General features: G+C 37.9%; 1 protein-coding gene across 1 annotated transcript in view; it reads right to left on the reverse strand.

The window, feature by feature from the left end:
- Positions 1-970: 970 nt before the first annotated feature.
- LOC102845718 (uncharacterized protein C3orf26 homolog) overlaps positions 971-18,539 on the reverse strand; it is an 86,752-nt gene continuing 69,183 nt past the window's right edge. The window contains exons 6-10 of the mRNA XM_006890042.1: positions 17,035-17,137; positions 9,643-9,703; positions 9,123-9,210; positions 2,454-2,542; positions 971-1,054 (exon numbers count right to left, since the gene is read on the reverse strand). Coding sequence (XP_006890104.1) covers positions 971-1,054; positions 2,454-2,542; positions 9,123-9,210; positions 9,643-9,703; positions 17,035-17,137 — 425 coding nt within the window. The remainder of the gene's footprint in view (positions 1,055-2,453; positions 2,543-9,122; positions 9,211-9,642; positions 9,704-17,034; positions 17,138-18,539) is intronic.

Consider the following 18,539-nt stretch of genomic DNA (forward strand, 5'->3'; position numbering starts at 1 on the left):
GGACTTGACAGGGTTCAGATCTGTTATTTATAGGGTTGCTATTATAAGAAAACAATAGAAAAACAAAATTGAAAGACAAGTCTACAAAATAACCTTTCAAAGTGTTAAGGTCTTGAGACACAAGGAAAGACTGAGAAATGGCTGCTGACTTGAGAGAAACATCAAGTATTACAATTAAGTGCAACATGGTAGCCTGGATCGAGTTTTGAATAGAAAAGGACACCAGTGGAAAACCGGGTAAAATACAAAGTGGTGTTTAGTTAATTTAGTTAACTGTACCTTTAGGCTTTCTTAGTTTTGGTAAATGTGTATGGTTATATAAGATGTTCCCATTGGGGGAAGCTGGGTGAAAGGTGCATGGAAATTTTTTGGTTCTGTTCTTGTAATTTTTTTCAGCAAGCCTAAAGTTATTTCAAAATAGCATTAAAAAGAAACACAACAAATAAGTGAGAGATCTCATATCGTTTTGTCTATTGTAGAAACACTGCTGTCTTTTACAAGTTTATAAGTATCGCATACACTTCTGTTCATTATACCACTACTCTACTATACCACATTATACCGTCACACTAGGACCATGTCCCACATGTACCATCTCATTGAATCCTCGAAATTTCTTAATCCTTAACTCATGGCTGATAAAACTGCAGCTCAGAGTTAAGGTTACCCTACTGTTCCTTCATGTCTCCCGTATAATCACATCACAGGCCAATTAGTGAAAAACAAACACAGTTTTCTCAATAAGAAACTCACGCAAATTACTCATATTTTATTAAACAAGGAAGAGAGTTGGCAAAAAGACATTTATTTTTGTTGAAGTATCCTCAAAGACAAAGATGTCCAATGATTCATCTGATAGCAAAGTTAATAAAAATATAGCTGATTTTTCTGAGTGCTCCCAATATGCATAGTAATTAAAGAAAAACGTAAATTCTAGCATTAAAACTAGGATCTTCACTTGGATTCAGAATTAGAAAAGGCCCAGCTTCAAAGATTCTGATTTGCACAGACTAAGTACTCCCATTTCCAGAAGTTCAAAAATCTCCTTTCTTATCTAAAAGAAACAAATTGGGGGGAAAAAAAGGTTAAGATCAAGAAAAGATAGTCTTGGCAAATAAATTCAACAGTCTGGACTTCTTGCTATTTATGTAGCTACAATGGACAGAATCCAGGAGGGCAAAAGTCCTAAGCTTCATCTGACTTAGAGATAAAAGACTTATATAAAGAAAGAAAGAAGTAGTACATAAAATATCTGTTTCATTTATATATAATATTTCAGTGCAGTACTTTATTGCTTTTTAAGAATTGCTAATGGTGATATCAACATACTAAAAATAACTTAGGGAAACAAATGGATTTTTTTTGTTTGTTTCTACCTATTAGTATAATTAGAAAACTGATGATGATTATTCAGATTTAATGGTGTAACTAAAACCAACACACACAGTCTCATTTATCTATCATCTAACTGGCTAAACCAATTTAAAAACCGTAGTCAATTTAGGGCACAGTGTGTGTATGTGTAGAGAAGCAAATAGTTTTGTAACCTGAACTGATGTCTAATACACTTCCCAGAATAATTATAATCAGGTCTGGTTATCCTGAGGATATACAGTTTTATATGGCAAATGAATTAATTCAACATGTTTGAAGGATTACTTCCAAGACTCTTAATGCCATAACTTGGTGATTGGCAGCCATGTTTATTACTGTTCAAACCTTCTCTCCAACAGCTATACTAGAGAATTAGCTCCAGGATAACAGCGTAGGTGGCAAATTTGCTTTTTATACAATGATGATCATGGACTACTTTCCTACATATAACACCAGTGAATCAGAGAAGGATGATGAAGATGGCCCAGGTTCTGGTCAGTTATTCATAGGGTCACTAGGAGTGACTCAACTTGACTCAACAGCACCTAATGTTAACTACTCCTGTGCCCACAAATGCATTCAATTATTCAGTAGTACCATACTAAGACACCAAAAAACTTTCCACCCCACAAAAATAAAATAGCCCTGTAAATTAGTACTGTTTTTGGGGCTATGGAAATGGGGGTTATTAATGAGGTAAGTTTTTGTCCTCCCAAAGAATGCATATGGATGAAAAGCAAAGAGGACTGTGCTTGTAAAGACAGGCGTAGAGAAAATGTAAGGAAATGTCGTTTTGCTAACAAAAAGTATAAATGTGGTCTGTAGTGACACAGAAGTCACTGGGCATTTTAAAAGAGAAATAAAGGCAATTCTTATAAAACATGTGGAAAGGATGCAGAATTATGTGTAAGGGGTTGAGGTGGCCTCCATAATTGTAGTTAACTCAGAGTTAAGTTAGAAATCATTTCAAAAGCCAGAATGTGCTGGCTTTCTATGTCAAAGACTTTATTACTGTGTTTGAACTAAAGTTCAAATTGGGAAAAAAAAATGATTAAAGGAAATTGCTGGTTACACGGTACCTCGGGAATGTCCATCAGTCTCCTCAACTTCTGATCTCTCCAGTTCCAGTCAAAAACCAGAAACTTTAAGGGGTTCAAATCAAGGCCACCTGAAAGAGCAGAGAGTGAGAGAGAGAAAGAGAGCTGCTGAAGGAAAGAGGTCATGACATGAGCATCTTAAAACGGTTTTTTGTTCTAGTTGCTTTTCGCCTCACTTGCTATTCTTTCCCCTGGAAACTAATCTCCACACATAAAGTGCTGCCCTTGCCCAATGGCAAACAAATGCAGAACTTGGAGACTTGTTCTCCTTTATAATCTTATCTGTGAGTCTGAGGAAAGCAGAGAAACGACTCTTGCTAAGCACAAATGCTCATGTGCTGGCAGAGAATCAATCTCCAGCTTCCTTTTCATGAAACCCCAGGAAGTGAAGTCTTGTTCCTGCAGTGATTTGACAAGAAGCATCCTGCAGTCAGGGATGGGGGCACCTCAGAGGAGTTGAATTCAGTGAAGTCTGGATGTCTCAAAGGAGGCAAGTGGGCCCAAGGATGAGGTCAGGGATGAGTGGCTAATTTCAGGCAGAAAAGGGAGTTAGGGTGAATAAGCTCTATTTAAAGTCAGCTTTTCTTGATGTTCTGCTGCTATTCAGTTTTCAAAAGTACATTATTTCAGAAGTGGATGGCCAGTCCTGCTTCCTAGTCTGTCTCAGTCTAGAAGTTCTGCTAAAACTTGTCTACCATGTGTGGCTATGCTGGCATTTGACATACTGATGGCATAACTTTCAGCTATAGGCAAGGCACCACAGTACAACACACTGCAAGTCTAAGAACAGGGCTACAACCCAGCAGAGATTGTGAAAATGGTACAAAATCAGGCAGGTCTTGGTCTACTGTATGGAGGGTCGCTTTCAGTTGAAACCAACTCAATGGCACCTAACAACAACATTCCCGGTGTGGCCAATCAATTAAGGACTCTGTTTCTTCTCTTTTCGTGTTGATGTGAACATTATGGCTAGGGGAGACTTCAGAAATTGTTTATTCCTCAGGTTTTCTCAATCCTCATGTTCCTCTCTATGTTGTGACTACACCCACAGCATGCATGGAAATGGTTTACAAAGTCTTCTTGTATCCTTCAACTTTGTCTGTGGATGTTTGAATATTCTCCTTTCTGCCCAACATACTTTTTCACGCTTTTTACAAATTACAGTGTCTCTTACATTAAACTCTGTCTTAAAACTTAAAATAACAATTGTAAATTGACCCAGGCAATAGGTTGCACACCCAAAAACGTTATTGTATAGCAGCATTATTCATCATTGCAAGAACATGGAAAAAGACCAAATGTCCAATCACAACCAAATGGATTGAGAAATTGTAGTACATTCACATAATGGAATACTATGCAACATTCATGACCAACGATTTTGAAAAATACTACATAACTTGGAAGAGGGTGGAGAGCATTATGCTAAGTGAACTAACACAGTCTCATAAGGACAAATACTGCAGAAGACCATTATTGTAAGGACGCATTCTCCCAACCCCTAAACCAGATGGATTAACTCAATTTCCAGTGTGGGGTTTTAGCACAATTTCTAAAATGCTACAGGTGATTTTATTACTGTCATCAAAAAAGAGTAAATAGATACAGCTTTTCTGGTATGAGGCCTAGTATAAAAACATAAGATGCTTATTATTTAATAATGCAATTTCCCTCTCATGGTAAATTTCCAATAAAAACATACGCAAAGGTGATCATTTATAATAGCAAAAATATAAACCGAATATCCTATCATAAAAGAATTGTAATAAACAATATGACTTTATAATAGAATATTATATAGCCATTACAAGGGAAAGCTTTAATTATATTTTATGACAAGGAAGTTCTCATGAGACATGTTGTTGTTGTTAAATGCCTTCTAGTCAGCTATGACTTGTGATACCATGAACAATGGATCTGAACCTGGCCCTATCCTGTGCCATCCCCATCATTTATGATATATTTGAACATGCTAGATAGTGTGTTAAAGTTACTGTGTTAATCCATCTCATTGAGGGACTTCCTCTCTTTTACTGACCCTCTACTTTTCCAAAGATGATGTCCTTCTTCTAGGACTGGCCTATCCTAACAAATGCCTAAAATATGTGAGGTGAAGTGTCATGATCCTTGCACTCAAGACATATTTGTTTTCTTGGCAGTCCATGGGATATTCAGTACTCTTCCTTGACACTACAACCCAAAGACATTGATTCTTCTGGCTTCTTTGTCATTATTCAGATGCATAACAAGTAATTGATAAGAGAATGGCTTGAATCAGATACACCTTAGTGGTGTTGTTTTTTTTAATTTTACTAATTTTAATGAACATTTACAGAGATTTTGGATTTCCATTCATTCGTTGTTGCATTTTTCTCCCAACCCATCCCTCACCCCCAGTTCACTCTTCTCTTTGAAAAGTAAAAGAAAAATCCCTTCATTGGTATACAATTCCACCCCCCGCCCAAGTCCACTCCACTATGCAACCTTCATAACCCCTGTCATAACCATAATAAGCAATCATATATCGCTTTTAAACTGTTCTCTCCCTCATCTGTTTCAATGCAATATACATGATTTATCCAATTTTTCTCAGTCTCACCCCAACTTTGATGTCAGTCCCGTTCTACAACAGTGGCACTGTGCAGTATTTGTCCTTCTGTGACTGAGATATTTCACTCAGCATAATGTTCTCCAGGGTCACCAATTTTGAATAATATTGCATGAGTTCCCTTAGTCTTTAAACTGACATAATTGTTCCTTAACACCTTAGAGGTCCTTGACATAAGAAGACTAACTCAGTGTAAATATTTTTTACACTTTTTCTTGACTGCTATTGCCAAGGGTGTTGATTGTGGATCCAAGCAACATAAAATAATGAGACTTAGCAAGTTTAAAAATAGTAGGTTATAACACGCAGTATAATCTCTGTTTTTTAAACACCCATAGAAAAAAGATGGGATGGAAATGTATACAAATATTCAATAATAAAATTATTTCTGAAGTGATTTTAATTTTCTTCTCTGCACATTTTTGTATTTTTTCAAGGTTCTAATAATCAAATTTGGAAGGAGGAGACGCATCCACTTCCGTAATAGCTTGCCTCCGGAAACCCTATGAACCTGGAGAGAGGATGACACCCAAGCGTAGAGGACTCTCCTTCACAGGGTCGCTATGAGTCGCCTGTGACTTAACAACAACATAATAATAAAATATCCTTTATAATGACATTAAAACAATAAAAGTCTACCCATAATTGTATAGATATCAGTGCCACAGAGCCTGCGTATGTCTTTCTTCATTGGCCTATATAAAATATTTAAGTCACAGTTACGTAAAACAAGCTGCATTCTATTGGACTTCTTTTGTTGGTTTTTTAGTGCTTAGATTGCTGGCATTGTTCTCTTTGTATGTAGCATAAGAACTGTGATATAAGTGGTTAATAACTATTAAACCATCCATATAACTGGAATGAAAAAGTAAATGTTATTTTAACTGTTGTTGTCGCGTGCCATCAAGTCAGAAAAGACTAGTAGCTGACCTTCCAGTGGGTTTTCAGAGGCTGGAAGTCACGTGGGAGGAGACGGCCCGTCTTTCTCCCATGGAGCAGCTGGTGGATTCAAACTACATGCCTTAGAGATTGCAGCACAGCTTCCTACCACTAGGCCAACAAGTATCATTTTTTAAAAAACCCAAACAAAAACAACTCCAATAACTCTTTAAGTCATTTTCTCATGTGAATTAGCCTTCACAGTGAATTATCACAATTTTAATATCAACATTCTAAGCAATTCTCTTTTATCTTTCCCTATTCTCCTTTAAAAAAAAAAGAAAGAAAGCAAAGAAAAGAATAGTGGCCCTGTGGTGGTGGTGGGTCTGGTGACAAAAAAAAAAAAAGAGATCCTGAGAAGGGGAGAGGTGAATCTCCTAGCTTAGAGCTGTGGGGAAGGCAGAACCAAGCTGAGAATGCATCCCTGAGCCCTCCTACTGCTGGTCTTTACAAGCTCATGTCTCACAGAAGGAGTTTCATCTGTTCCTTAACTTTGAATGCCCTCTTACGTTTATGGAACATAATCTAACACCTCAGCTTCCTAATCAGATGGTAGATTAAAACTGAATGCCTGAGGGGTGGCAGAGCCACCAGTGCTCCATAGGAAATATTAGAAATTATTTTCTATTAAAGAGATCAATTTTCTGGCTTGGCGAATCCATGAACTGTAGTAACAAGTGATTCAACTGGAAAGAATGTCAAGTTGTGAAGGATGGATATTGATTAGTATCTGATCTTTATGCAGAAGGATGTGGTATCAGGATCAGAGGAAGGTTCATCAACAGTCTTCATTATGCAGACGACACAACCTTACTTGCTAAGAGTGAGGAGGACTTGAAATGCTTGTTTCAGAAGATCAAAGACTATATCCTCCAATATGAGTAACATCTCAACATCAAGAATATAAAAATCCTCACCACTGGGCCAATAGGCAATATCATAATAGATGGAGAGAAGGCTGACGTTGTCAGTGATTTCATCTTGCTTGGATCCACAATCGACATCATCAAGATCCAGAAATCAAGAAATCAAGACATATTGCACTGGGAGAATCTGCTGTCAGGGACCTCTCCAAAGTATTAAAGAGCAATGATGTCAGCTTAAAGTTTAAGGTGTGCCTGATCCAAGCCATGGTCTTTTCAATCATCTGCTATACATTTGAGAACTGGAAAATGAATAAAGGTGACAGGAGAAGAATCAATGCCTTTGAGTTGTGGTTCTTCAAAAAAATCACACAGATATGTCTTGGAGAAAGTGCAGCTAGAGTCCTCCTTGGAGGTAAGGATAATGATAATGAAGCTTCTTTTTACATACTTTGCTTTGGGAGTTGGAGGGTCAGCGAAAGGGAAGAAGACCTTTAACCAGATGGATTGACACAGTGGCTGCAGCACTGAGATCAAGGGTATCAGCAATGATGAGGACGGCACAGGATCAGACATGTGCAGGCCTATTATTCACAGGGTCACTATGAGTTGGACTTGCCTTGACAACACTTAGCAATAACAACCACCTTAACATCAAACGTCTACTTATTATCAAGTCTCAATAAACTCCGTGACTCTGTTCCTTTTTGACGGGGCTGTGTTTCTTTTCCTAAATGCTTCCTTCATATCTCCCTTCCTATTTTACCACTCTCCAAATGGCAAAAGGTCATCTCCCACGACCTTCTATAATTTATGTCTTTGGAAATGCAATGGAGGGTGAGTTATGAGTGAGTTCTGATTCAATAGCAATGAGTTGTAATGGGCTTCTTCTGTAAAGTCTTTCATTCAGATTCCAAGCACCATAAAAATCTCTCTGTTGCTTCAACTCCTCTAGGTTTTATAAGTCTCTAGGTGGAATAAATGTTTAACTGCCTGATGATTAACTGAAAGGTTGGAAGTTTGAGCCTACCTGAGTTCTGCCTGGCATTCTGCTTCTGAAAGGTCACAGCCTTGAAAACCTGATAAAGTAGTTTTTTACTCTGACACAGTTTAGTTGTAAGTTAAAATTGACTTGATATCACCTTAAAACAATAGTTTTTGTAATCCAAAGCATTCATTTATCTCGTCTCATGTTGCCAGTCTCATTTTATGTGTATTTATTTCCTCAGTTGGATCAAGAGCTCTTTGAGGAAAAGGTTCTGGAGCTGGTGAGGCCTGGCCTGGGCTTCAGGTTTGTTTTCATAAAAATGCCAACTTGCAAGGCTGCTGGGGTTCTAAGCAACATACCTAAAGGGATCTACTATAGCACTCAGTACAGATGGTAACACAAAAAATGCTTCTTTTCCTAGACTGGGCCCAATTTAATTACTTCATTGTAGTTTCTTTTACTCTGCATAGTAGGTTCAATTTTGAATGGTTTTCATCTGGAGAATCAGTATTTTCAGTTTTTGTCTGTTTTCTGTCAAATAACATGTGTATATACTGATATGCTATGTTAACTAATGCTATGCATTAGTTTCATATTTATATATACAAAAAAATCTAGGAATAACTTCAGATAATTATGTAAAGATTCTACTAAATGTAAGTATTAAATTAGTAATTTGGAAAGGGGTGTTGAAATGAAATCTTTAAATATTTCTGACAGGTAGAATAGTTAATAAGGCTAGCAGATTTTTGGGCTACTGCCTTTAATTAAGTCAATGAAACTACAAAAATTACTAGTGGATGTTGTCTGGACCACTTTCTAGATAAAGAAAATGCACTCTGGAGAAAGATTCCTAAATATCTGTATTTAATTCACAGGAACTGAATTTTTTGCTCTTTTATGTTTTAAAAACATAAAAGAAACAGGAGTCTTGGGGGAACCTAGACTTAATGAAGCGAAAAGAGAAATGCTGACCACATGCAGTTCTACAAAATCCAAATGTGGCAAATTGGTGTACGGAAGTCTGTGTGAATCCGCTAATCTGCTTCAAGCACTCAGAATCTGAATGTATTTAGGTGGGCATGTGTACTTTAGTTTGCCTTAGTCCTTGCCATTCCTACTGGCTGACTTTAGAGCCTAAAGGCTGAGGTTCTAACTCTTGAATTAACTCAGAAGTCTGGTTTCATTAGTCACAAAGGCAGTTTCCTAAAGGCAAACTTCCAGCCCTGGCATCTCACCGTCTTTTTTCTTACCTTGTTTAATAAGTTCTTTAATCCTTCCTGGAGTTCCTACACCCAGATGCACCACCCGCTTTTCCAGCAACTTTACTTGCTCCTGGATCTATTTGAAGAGGGAAGAGGAAGAAGAAAACGAAGAGGTATTCACAAGTGCAGTCATAGGCCAATTTTTATCACTTTATCTCAAAGTTAAAAAAAGAAAAAAGCAAATGGTGGGGGTCAACATCCAGGAAAAGCATCTCCCCAGGACACTGGTAAAAGCTCAAAGAATTCAGTATACTGTCAAGCCTCAGTTTCTTCCCAGGAATCTCGGAGGATGAGGGACTGCTGTGGGGAGAAGTGAACATGTGGAGGCAAGGAAATTCAAAGAAATCCAGGATGACTGTAAAATAGGCTTTTAGGAAGGCACCAAAGAAATGGCTCATGAGAGGAATCAGAAGAAGACGAAGAGGGAAAAGCTGGGCTCTTGAAGTGGACCGGAAAGATAGTTACAGGAGCCCCTCTAGGCCCTGTGAGGAAACACAGGTCTGCTTACCTTTATGTGTTTTGCAAATAATTTCATAACTTTGCTTTCTCCTTTGAACGCTGTCATCGACCTAATGAAAAGTAACAGATATATGCTCAAGCAATATTACTCACTCCTGGCACACTAATTAAGTATTACAACTTGCTTTATTCAAATAAATGTATACATGTTTACACACACACACACACACACACACACACACACACACACACACACACACACACTTCTGAGATTTTTCTGCTTACCCTATCTCTAGAATGAGAGTGTGATGGCCTCTCAACTTTCTTAGTTATCAAAACATACACAGTTGCCCTTCCTTTTTATCATAGAATTTTGGTATTTCAGGCTCCTGGCATAGAAAAATCTTGAAACTCTACAGTGCAGTTCTCATAAAACATTTAATTGCAAGAAACCTCTTAGAGCAGTGATGTCAGCCTGAACTCTGTGGAGTCCAAGGCCATCTACAAAGAGCTGCCCATGAACGTGGTTAGGAAGCTTTGAGGGGGAACTGACAGGGAAAAAAAGAAGAGGTTAGACCCTTATTCAGTCAGACCAATGTCACTTTGATTTACTTTGAAGAACATCAGAAAAATAAATTCTATATGGAAAGGTTTCTGCAAAAAAATGAAAGAATAAAAGGAAGAAGGAAATAAGGTAGGAAGGAAGAAGGAACGAAAACTATTGTTGCAAAGGACTGCTCCATCAGGAATATCTGAGCAGGCAGGTAGCACAAATAGGTGAGGTAATCTATGAGACAGGGGTGCAGACTGAAAACCCTATAGAGCATGCACCCCATTAAAGGAGGTCATTGTGCTCAGCTGAGCCAATTATTATGATGTGAGATTATGGGGCAGTGTTACAAGATTTTGTGATTTTAGAGATGCTCAAAATCTAAATTTTTCCATGTTCTTGTGATAGTGAATAATACTGCTATGAACACTCCTGTGCAAGTCTTCATTTGTGCCTCAGTTCTCATTTTCTTGGAGTCTATTCCAAGTAGTGGAATAGCCTGGTCATATGAAATATCTACGTTCAGCCTTTTGAGGAAGCATCAAACTGCCTTCCAGAATGGTTGTACCAACCATAAATGAATGGATTGAAAAATTATGGTACATTCGGCGAGCTCTGGTGGCCTAGTGGCAAGAAGCTGCACTGCAATCCCAGAGGCACGTGGTTCAAACCCACCAGATGCTCTGCTGAAGAAGGAGGGACAATCTCCTCCTGTCCTATCAGATCTGATTTGAAGGTACACACACAAATAATAAAAATAATCTTTAAAAAAATTATGGTACATTCACACAATGCTATGTAGCACAGAGGAGCAATGATTTTGTAAATTATTACCTAACTTGGGAGCGACTGGAGAGCATTATGCTGAGTTAACTCAGTCCCATAAGGACAAATACTGTCCAAAACCATTACAGTAGAATGAGTATAAGGATTCAAGGGGGTAGAGGGAGGGGAGAAGCAGAGGGATGAGGATGTGCAGGGGGAGGGGGGATTACTCATGGAGTTGTACAATGTGATGGGTGGGGGGGGTAAGCAAAATTGGAAGAATCTGTTCTCGAAAACAAAGTATTAGAATTTTGGAAATAAACTAGTATAAAAATCCCCCTAGATTGTTATATATTAAATATAATTTTAAATTTGAGCAATATGCTTAAATGTTTTCCACACAAAATTCTTGAGTAACTTTAGCTCTTGAGCAGTTAACTGATAGTTTATAAGGTGGTCAGACCATATGGTTTCTAAAACCAAATCCAAACCCACTAGGGTAGATTCTGATCATGACGATCCTCGTCAGGCATCAAATGTGATAAATCTTTATGGAAGAAGACCGTCACTTTTTCTCTGGCAGAGCAGCTGTTGGATGTGAACTGCTGACTTTTGGATTAGCATCCCAGCTCTTAATCTACTACACCACTGCTGTTTTGTGTCATTGAGTCAGAATCCACCCTTAAGTGATCCTCCATTGGTTTTCAGAGGCAGTAAATCTCACAGAAGGAGACTGCTCATGCTTCTCCCCCAGAACAGCTGGATTCAAACCCCGTGCCTTTGGGACTGCAGTGCAGCTTTTTATCACTAGACCACCAGATCACCTTACTATGCCACTAAGGTTCTTTATTTAGTTTCTAGGTACTCAAAATTCTGGACCTACTTAGATCAATTTAGAATGTCCACAACATGAGTCCAGATCATGCTGCTTTCTGTTTTACATGACCATCGTCACTAACTCAGCTTTGACAGCAGGTCCTCAGCCTTCACTGAGGGAAGCTCTCTAAATGTGTCTTGTCAACTGTCTGTTGCTTTCTTGTTGAGGTGATGCCGTTATATATATCACAGAGGGGAAAACTTTACTTCCATTTTGAGGAAACTTTATTTATTAACTTCAATTCTCATACAAGAGATGAATTGCATTGGGAAAGTCAGCTGTGAGGAACCTCTCAAGATTACTGAAGAGCAACGACGTCAGGCTGGAGATTAAGGTGTGCCTGATCCAGGCTATAGTCTTTGTAATTATGTGCTATGCATCAGAGAGTTGGACAGTGAATAACGATGATAGAAAGAGAACTGATGCCTTTGAGCTATGGTGCTGGAGAAGAGTGTTGAATACACCATGGACTGCTAGGAGAACAAACAGGTTTGTCCTGGAGAGGGTGAAGCCAGAATGTTCCCTGGAGTCAAGGATTCTGAAGCTTCGTCTGACATACTTTGGGCATGCTTCAAGGAGGGACTGGTCCTTGGAGAGGGACATCATGTTTGGGAGAGTGGAGGGATGACACAGGAGAGGAAGACCCTTGGTGAGATGGATCAATTCTGTGAGTGGTGTGGTAGGAATGAATGTGTTTGAGACAGCGAGGTTGGTACAGGATAGAACGGTGTTTAGGGCTCTTGTACATAAGGTCGCTATGAGTCGCAAACGACTTGATGGCACATAACAACAACAACAACAACATACAATATCACAAATCTGGCAATTTAAGATGTCCTTCCATTTGTCTTTGCTGCTGAGAAATGCAAACAAGGTTATGGTTGGGCCATCTCTGCAACTGATCAGTACCTAATGGAAATGACCATCACCACCAATTCTACCTGGATCCACCTGTTTTTCTTGATTTTACTGGATCTTTATGTTTCCCCACCTATTTTATAATTGTTGTATGTCTCTCTAGAAATCATTCAATATTGTTTGGAGATTAGATAAGCACAAGCGAACAAATGAGATCATTGCATCTGATGCTTCGGAACAGGTGTAACAATAGTATTGCCCGACGGTACTCTTTTTCTTTATGTATTTTTATGTCTTGAGCAGTAATATTGACTAATAGGAACACACACATTTAAAGAATTGTGAAATGTGCTACACAAGTTTTAGTGTACCATAAAAGTTTTACTTATAGATAAGCTTTTTCCAAGGCAAAGTTAATTAGAAAGACACTTGGGGGGACCTGCTTAACATGGTTCTCAGGAAAACAGCATTCTCATGAAAGCTAAAATTAGTCAGTATTGGTTTTTCCTCAATAAAGCTCATTATGTCTGTTCTGAAGTCCCTTTTGCACATCACTGAACCTTGAGATGTATGGTAATATTACTAGAATCACAGAAAAATACTGAAAATTAGTAAATGAAATGTGGCAACATAGTACCTTTATGCTCCTCAAAGAGGAATTTATGTACAGTAAAAGCTAAAATGAATTTGACAACTTATTTTTTAAAGTGTGTGCCTTCAGCATGGCCTCTTTGCCATGCATACTTGACTCTGAAACGGATTCTGTGGTGGTGCTTTTCAAAGCTCAGAGAGTCAGTGTGAATTACAGTTTTAGGATCAGAAGCATTTGGGATCTTGAAGGTCAACTATGGTTGAAGCAGAAACAACTGAAAGAAAAACTTTTGTTTTACTGGGCAGGTATGTGATGTAATTCAATGTGTATGTCTAGTAGCATTAATAAGAAATGTTAACTTCTAAATTTATTATTTCTTCTTTTAAGGTTATGATTTAATTTTTCACTTAGAAAAACAGAAGTGCTGCACCTATTTAATCCCATTCCTTGTTTTTAATAATTTGGAACTCTTTATTGTTGTTTTCTAGGAATGTCTAGTACAGAGCCTGGCTCCTGGAGAGAGCTGGCCTCAGTTAACTCTATCTTACTCTGATGGCTAAATCTTTCTGTAAACTGTATGTTACCACAAATTTTGGGGAAGACTTTTTTTTTATTATTCTACAAAAATTACAGTAAATGACTGATTTCCTGTGGGGGAACTTACAGTAAATGAAAAGGTATATTAAAGCACTCTGAAAAACAATGTTTAATTACTGTAAAAATATAATTTTTGCATTTAAATTTTTGGTCTATTTGGAAATGATTTTGGTTTAAAAAGTGAGATATGTATCTAATTGTATTTCTCCAAATAACCACCTTGTTCCAGTTTGTTTCTTGAATAACCCAGGTTTTTCTATAGATTTACCACTTTAGTTATTTGCAATATTTTTCATATGCATATGTATCTACGGCTCACCTTTCCCTTCTGTTCCACTATCATGCATATGCCAGTTCCATATTATTTTAACTATTATGAATGATAATGTTTTGTTTGCCTGTTGGTAATCTAATTGGATTGACACAGTGGCTTCAATAGTAGTTTAAAGCACAGTAGAGATTATGAAGACGGTACAGAATTAGCCAATTTTCTTCCTAAGGTTGCTATGAGCTGACTCAATGGCATGTAACAATATTAGGGAAGCTTTCAGGAAGAAGTCCTCAGAGCAGGGAAAAGCTGCATGGTTCAAAATCAGGAAGGGAGTGTGTCAGGGATGCATTCTGTCTCCATACATTTTCAAACTATATGTAGAACTGATCACTGGAGAGGCTGGGCATTATGAGGAGGAATGTAGCATAAGGATTGAAGGAAGACTCATCAACAACCTATATTATACAGATGACACAACTTGGCTTGCTGAAAGAAGACCTGAAGTGCTTTATGCAGAAGGTCAAGGACTATAGTCTTCAATATAGATTGAAGCTCAACATCAGGAAGACAAAGATTCTTACCACTGAGCCAAATGGTAGCACCATGATGGATGGGGAAGAGACTGAGGTGGTTAACAGTTACAGCTTGCTCGCCTCCACAATCAACACTCTTAGCATCAGCAGTCAGGAAATCAAAAGACAAATTGCATTAGGTAAATGTGCTGTCAGGGACCTTTCCAGAAGACTGAGAAGCAATGTCAGTCTAGAGACTAAGGTGTAGTTGATTCAGCACATGGTCTTTGCAATTACTTGCTATGCATCAGAGAGTAAGGTACACCTGATTCAGGCCATGGTCTTTGCAAAAATACTTGCTTTGCACCAGAGCGTTGGATAATGACTAAGGATGATAGAAGAATTGATGCTTTTGAGTTGTGCTGCTGGAGAAGAGTCTTGAACACACCATGAACCGCCAAGAAAACAAATAGGTCTGTCTTGGAGAAAGTGAATCCAAGTTTCTCCTTGGAGGCTAGGATTTTGAAGCTCTATCTCACAGACTTTGGGCACAAGGCCAGAAGGAACCAGTCCTAGGAGAAGGACATCATTCTTGGAAGAGTGGAAGGACAGTGCAGGAGAGGAAGACTATGGATGAGATGGAATGATACAGTGACTAGGGCAATGGAGGTGGGTGTGTCGAGCCAGTGAGATTGGCTCAAGACAGGCCAGGCTTCAGACCTACTGTGCATAATGTTGCTATGAGTTGCAGGTGATTCGATGGCACATAACAACAACAACAACCTAAAGCCCTTGCCGCAGAAGGTCAAGGACTACAGACTTCACTATGGATTGAAACTCAACATCAGAAAGACAAAGACTCTCACTACTGGGCCATCTGGCAGCACCATGATAGATGGAGAAGAGATTGAGGTTGTTAACACAGCTTGCTTGGCTCAACAATCAACATTCTTGGCACCAGCAGTCAGGAAATCAAAAGACAAAGGGCACTGGGAAAATATGCTGTTAGGGACCTCTCCAGAGTACTGAGAAGCAAAGATGTCAGTCTAGAAACTTACATGTGCTCTCATTACAGGCCATAGTCTTCACAATTACTTGCTATGCATCAGAGAGCTAGGCAATGACTAAGGATGGCAGAAGAACTAATGTCTTTGAGATGTGGTGTTGGAAAAAGAGTCTTGAACAAACCATGGACTACCAAAAATATAAATAAGTCTGTCTTGGAGAGGGTGAAACCAAGTTTCTCTTTGGAGACAAGGATGTTGAAGCTCCTTCTTGTACATTTTGGGTACGGGGTCAGGAGGGACTGGTCCTGAGACAAGGACATCATGCTTGGAATAGTGGAGGGACAGTGCAGGAGAAGACAACTCTGGATGAAATAGATTGATATGGTAACTGGGGCAATGGGGGTAGTTGTGTTGGAGTAAGTGAGACTGGCTCAGGAGAGGGCAGTCTTCAGAGCTGTTGTACACAGGGTCACCATGAGCCGCAGGTAACTCACCACTCATTAGAACAATAACAATTCTCTTATTAGTGTTATTTTTCAGAATTCTTGTGGCTATTTTTTCTAATGTACTTTTCTCCCATGAATTTAAAATTCATTTGTTTAGTTTTAAAAGAATTCTATTGGAAGCTTATTGAGAATTGGTGACATTTGTTCATTATCTCAGAGAAAATGACATTTTCACGATATTTAGCCTCTATTTATGAATGTAACATGTCTTTTTGTTTTATCAAGATCTTCTATGTTGCTCAAATAATGGTTTTTAAAATAAGTTTTGATAAATATATTTCTTGGTATTTTATCTCTTCTAGTTACTATTTCAAATAAGGAAACAATAGTTTGGCATATATTGGTTACTCAGAAAATATCTTTTCCTTCTAAAAATAGAAGATTGGTGAAAATCTCATATTAAATCTTGACTTCCCATGATTTGTTCTTCATATTCCAGGTAAAGTGATTCTTTTAAACAATTTTTCAGATCAGGTAAATACTCTTTTCAAAACCTCTCACAACATCCCAAAATGGCAACTTTTACACGTATGGTCCCACTGCCTGGAATGGTCTTCTGACAGATACTTGCTTGACTCTCCTCTTTACTGTTCAAATCTCTGCTCAAATGTCATCTTAGAGGAGCTTTCAAGACCATCTTTTAAAACCAAGTCCTATCTTCATACCATATTTTATGTTTTCTTCCTATAACTTATCACTATCTTCTATATATATAATTATAACAGGAAAGAAAATGTGTGGGTTTTTTTTTTTTTTGTCTGTCTCGCCAACTGGATATAAGTAGATGGTGGTAGGGGTTCTGTCTGGTTGTTCATCACCGTATCTCCAGTACATAGAGCATTTGTGTTTGGCCCATATTAGTTACTCAGAAAACATTGATGACATCAAACAGGTCAAACTTCCTACCTAATGAGCTCCAGGGCTCGGACGGCAGAGCTGCAGATAATTAGCATCAGGACTGATTTCTTCTCACTGTGGTTTTTCCGCAGTTTCACCCACTTAGGACATACTGGAAAATAGACCACACATACAAGATTATTACTCTACACATAGTAAAATCTGGGAATAGTAACATTTAGACAGAAAAATTAAGTATTCTGCAAATAATTTTTTTGTCAATGTTTATGTGACATACAATACACACAAAAAAGCATGCTTCAATATAGATTTTATTTTCTGGTTGTTCTATATATTAGCTTAAAATGAAATATCATTGACCTTCACACAGAATAAACATTTTACATATTAACAATAAAATATTTATATAACTACATAATGACTATTACCACTAACATTATTATTAGCCTACAACACATACAATATAAAAGTAGCTAGATGTGATTGTTGTTGTGCTGTGCATCACTGAGTCTGAACAGACCCATAGCTAACTCTCCAGCAAGTTTTCAGAGGCAGTTAATTGCACAGGAGGAGACTGCTCATCTTTCTCCCAGGGAGCAACTGATAAATTCAAACTGTGGGCCTTCAGGATTGCAACGCAGCTTCTTACCACTAGGCCACCAGATCAATTTTAGGACTAAGTAAAAAAAAATATAGAATCATTAATTTTTTAAAAATTATTTTTGTGTGAGTGTACCGTCAAATCAGATCTGACTGGTACAGGAGGAGATTGTCCCTCCTTCAACCGGCAGAGCATCTGGTGGATTCGAACCGTGCGACTCTGGGATTGCAGTTGCAGGTCCTTGCCACTAGGCCACCAGAGCTCCCCTAGAATAATTAATTTTTTATAGTTTAATTTATGTTTGATGTTGGAAGGCAATGTCAAAAAGGGCTCTGACTCAAGGAAATAAAATATTAAAGGGATACTTAATAAGAAATGAAGTAGGACTGACACTGCTGACATTTAAATTATAGCAAATATTTAACATTGACATTGTGCTAAGTATTTTACACACATTACCTTTTCTAGTGCTCAAAATCCTATGAAGCTGATGCTATTATTAGTTACAATATTTACATTAACTGAATTGGAGCCTAAGAAATGATAAATGACAAGGTTACCCAGTTTGTAAGTGGGACTGGATGTTGTTTGAATTACTTCGACTTTTAAAAAGAAGAATGTTAAATCTCTACATCTAAACTCTTTATAACAAGAATAATAATCTAGTTATCCACAATAAAAAATGAATATGCACTGAGAAAATGATTAAGGTATGGTCTAAATTCTGAGTAGATGAAAAGAATTTCAGAATATTAGTACAGGAACAGAAATCACATGGTCCGACTTCCTTATCTTTCTGATTAAAAAAATAAATAAATAAATCAAGTTCCAGGGTACTATTCAGTGACTTTTCCTAAATAAAAGAACAAATCATTGGAGGATCTGGCTAGAACCTGAGACTTTAGACTCTGAGAGCAATGCTTCTAATGTGCTAAAAGGAAAAAAAAAAAAA

The sequence above is a fragment of the Elephantulus edwardii genome, unplaced genomic scaffold, assembly GCF_000299155.1.
Source record: "Elephantulus edwardii isolate Elephantulus edwardi_28Jun2011 unplaced genomic scaffold, EleEdw1.0 scaffold00085, whole genome shotgun sequence".
Taxonomy (NCBI): domain Eukaryota; kingdom Metazoa; phylum Chordata; class Mammalia; order Macroscelidea; family Macroscelididae; genus Elephantulus; species Elephantulus edwardii.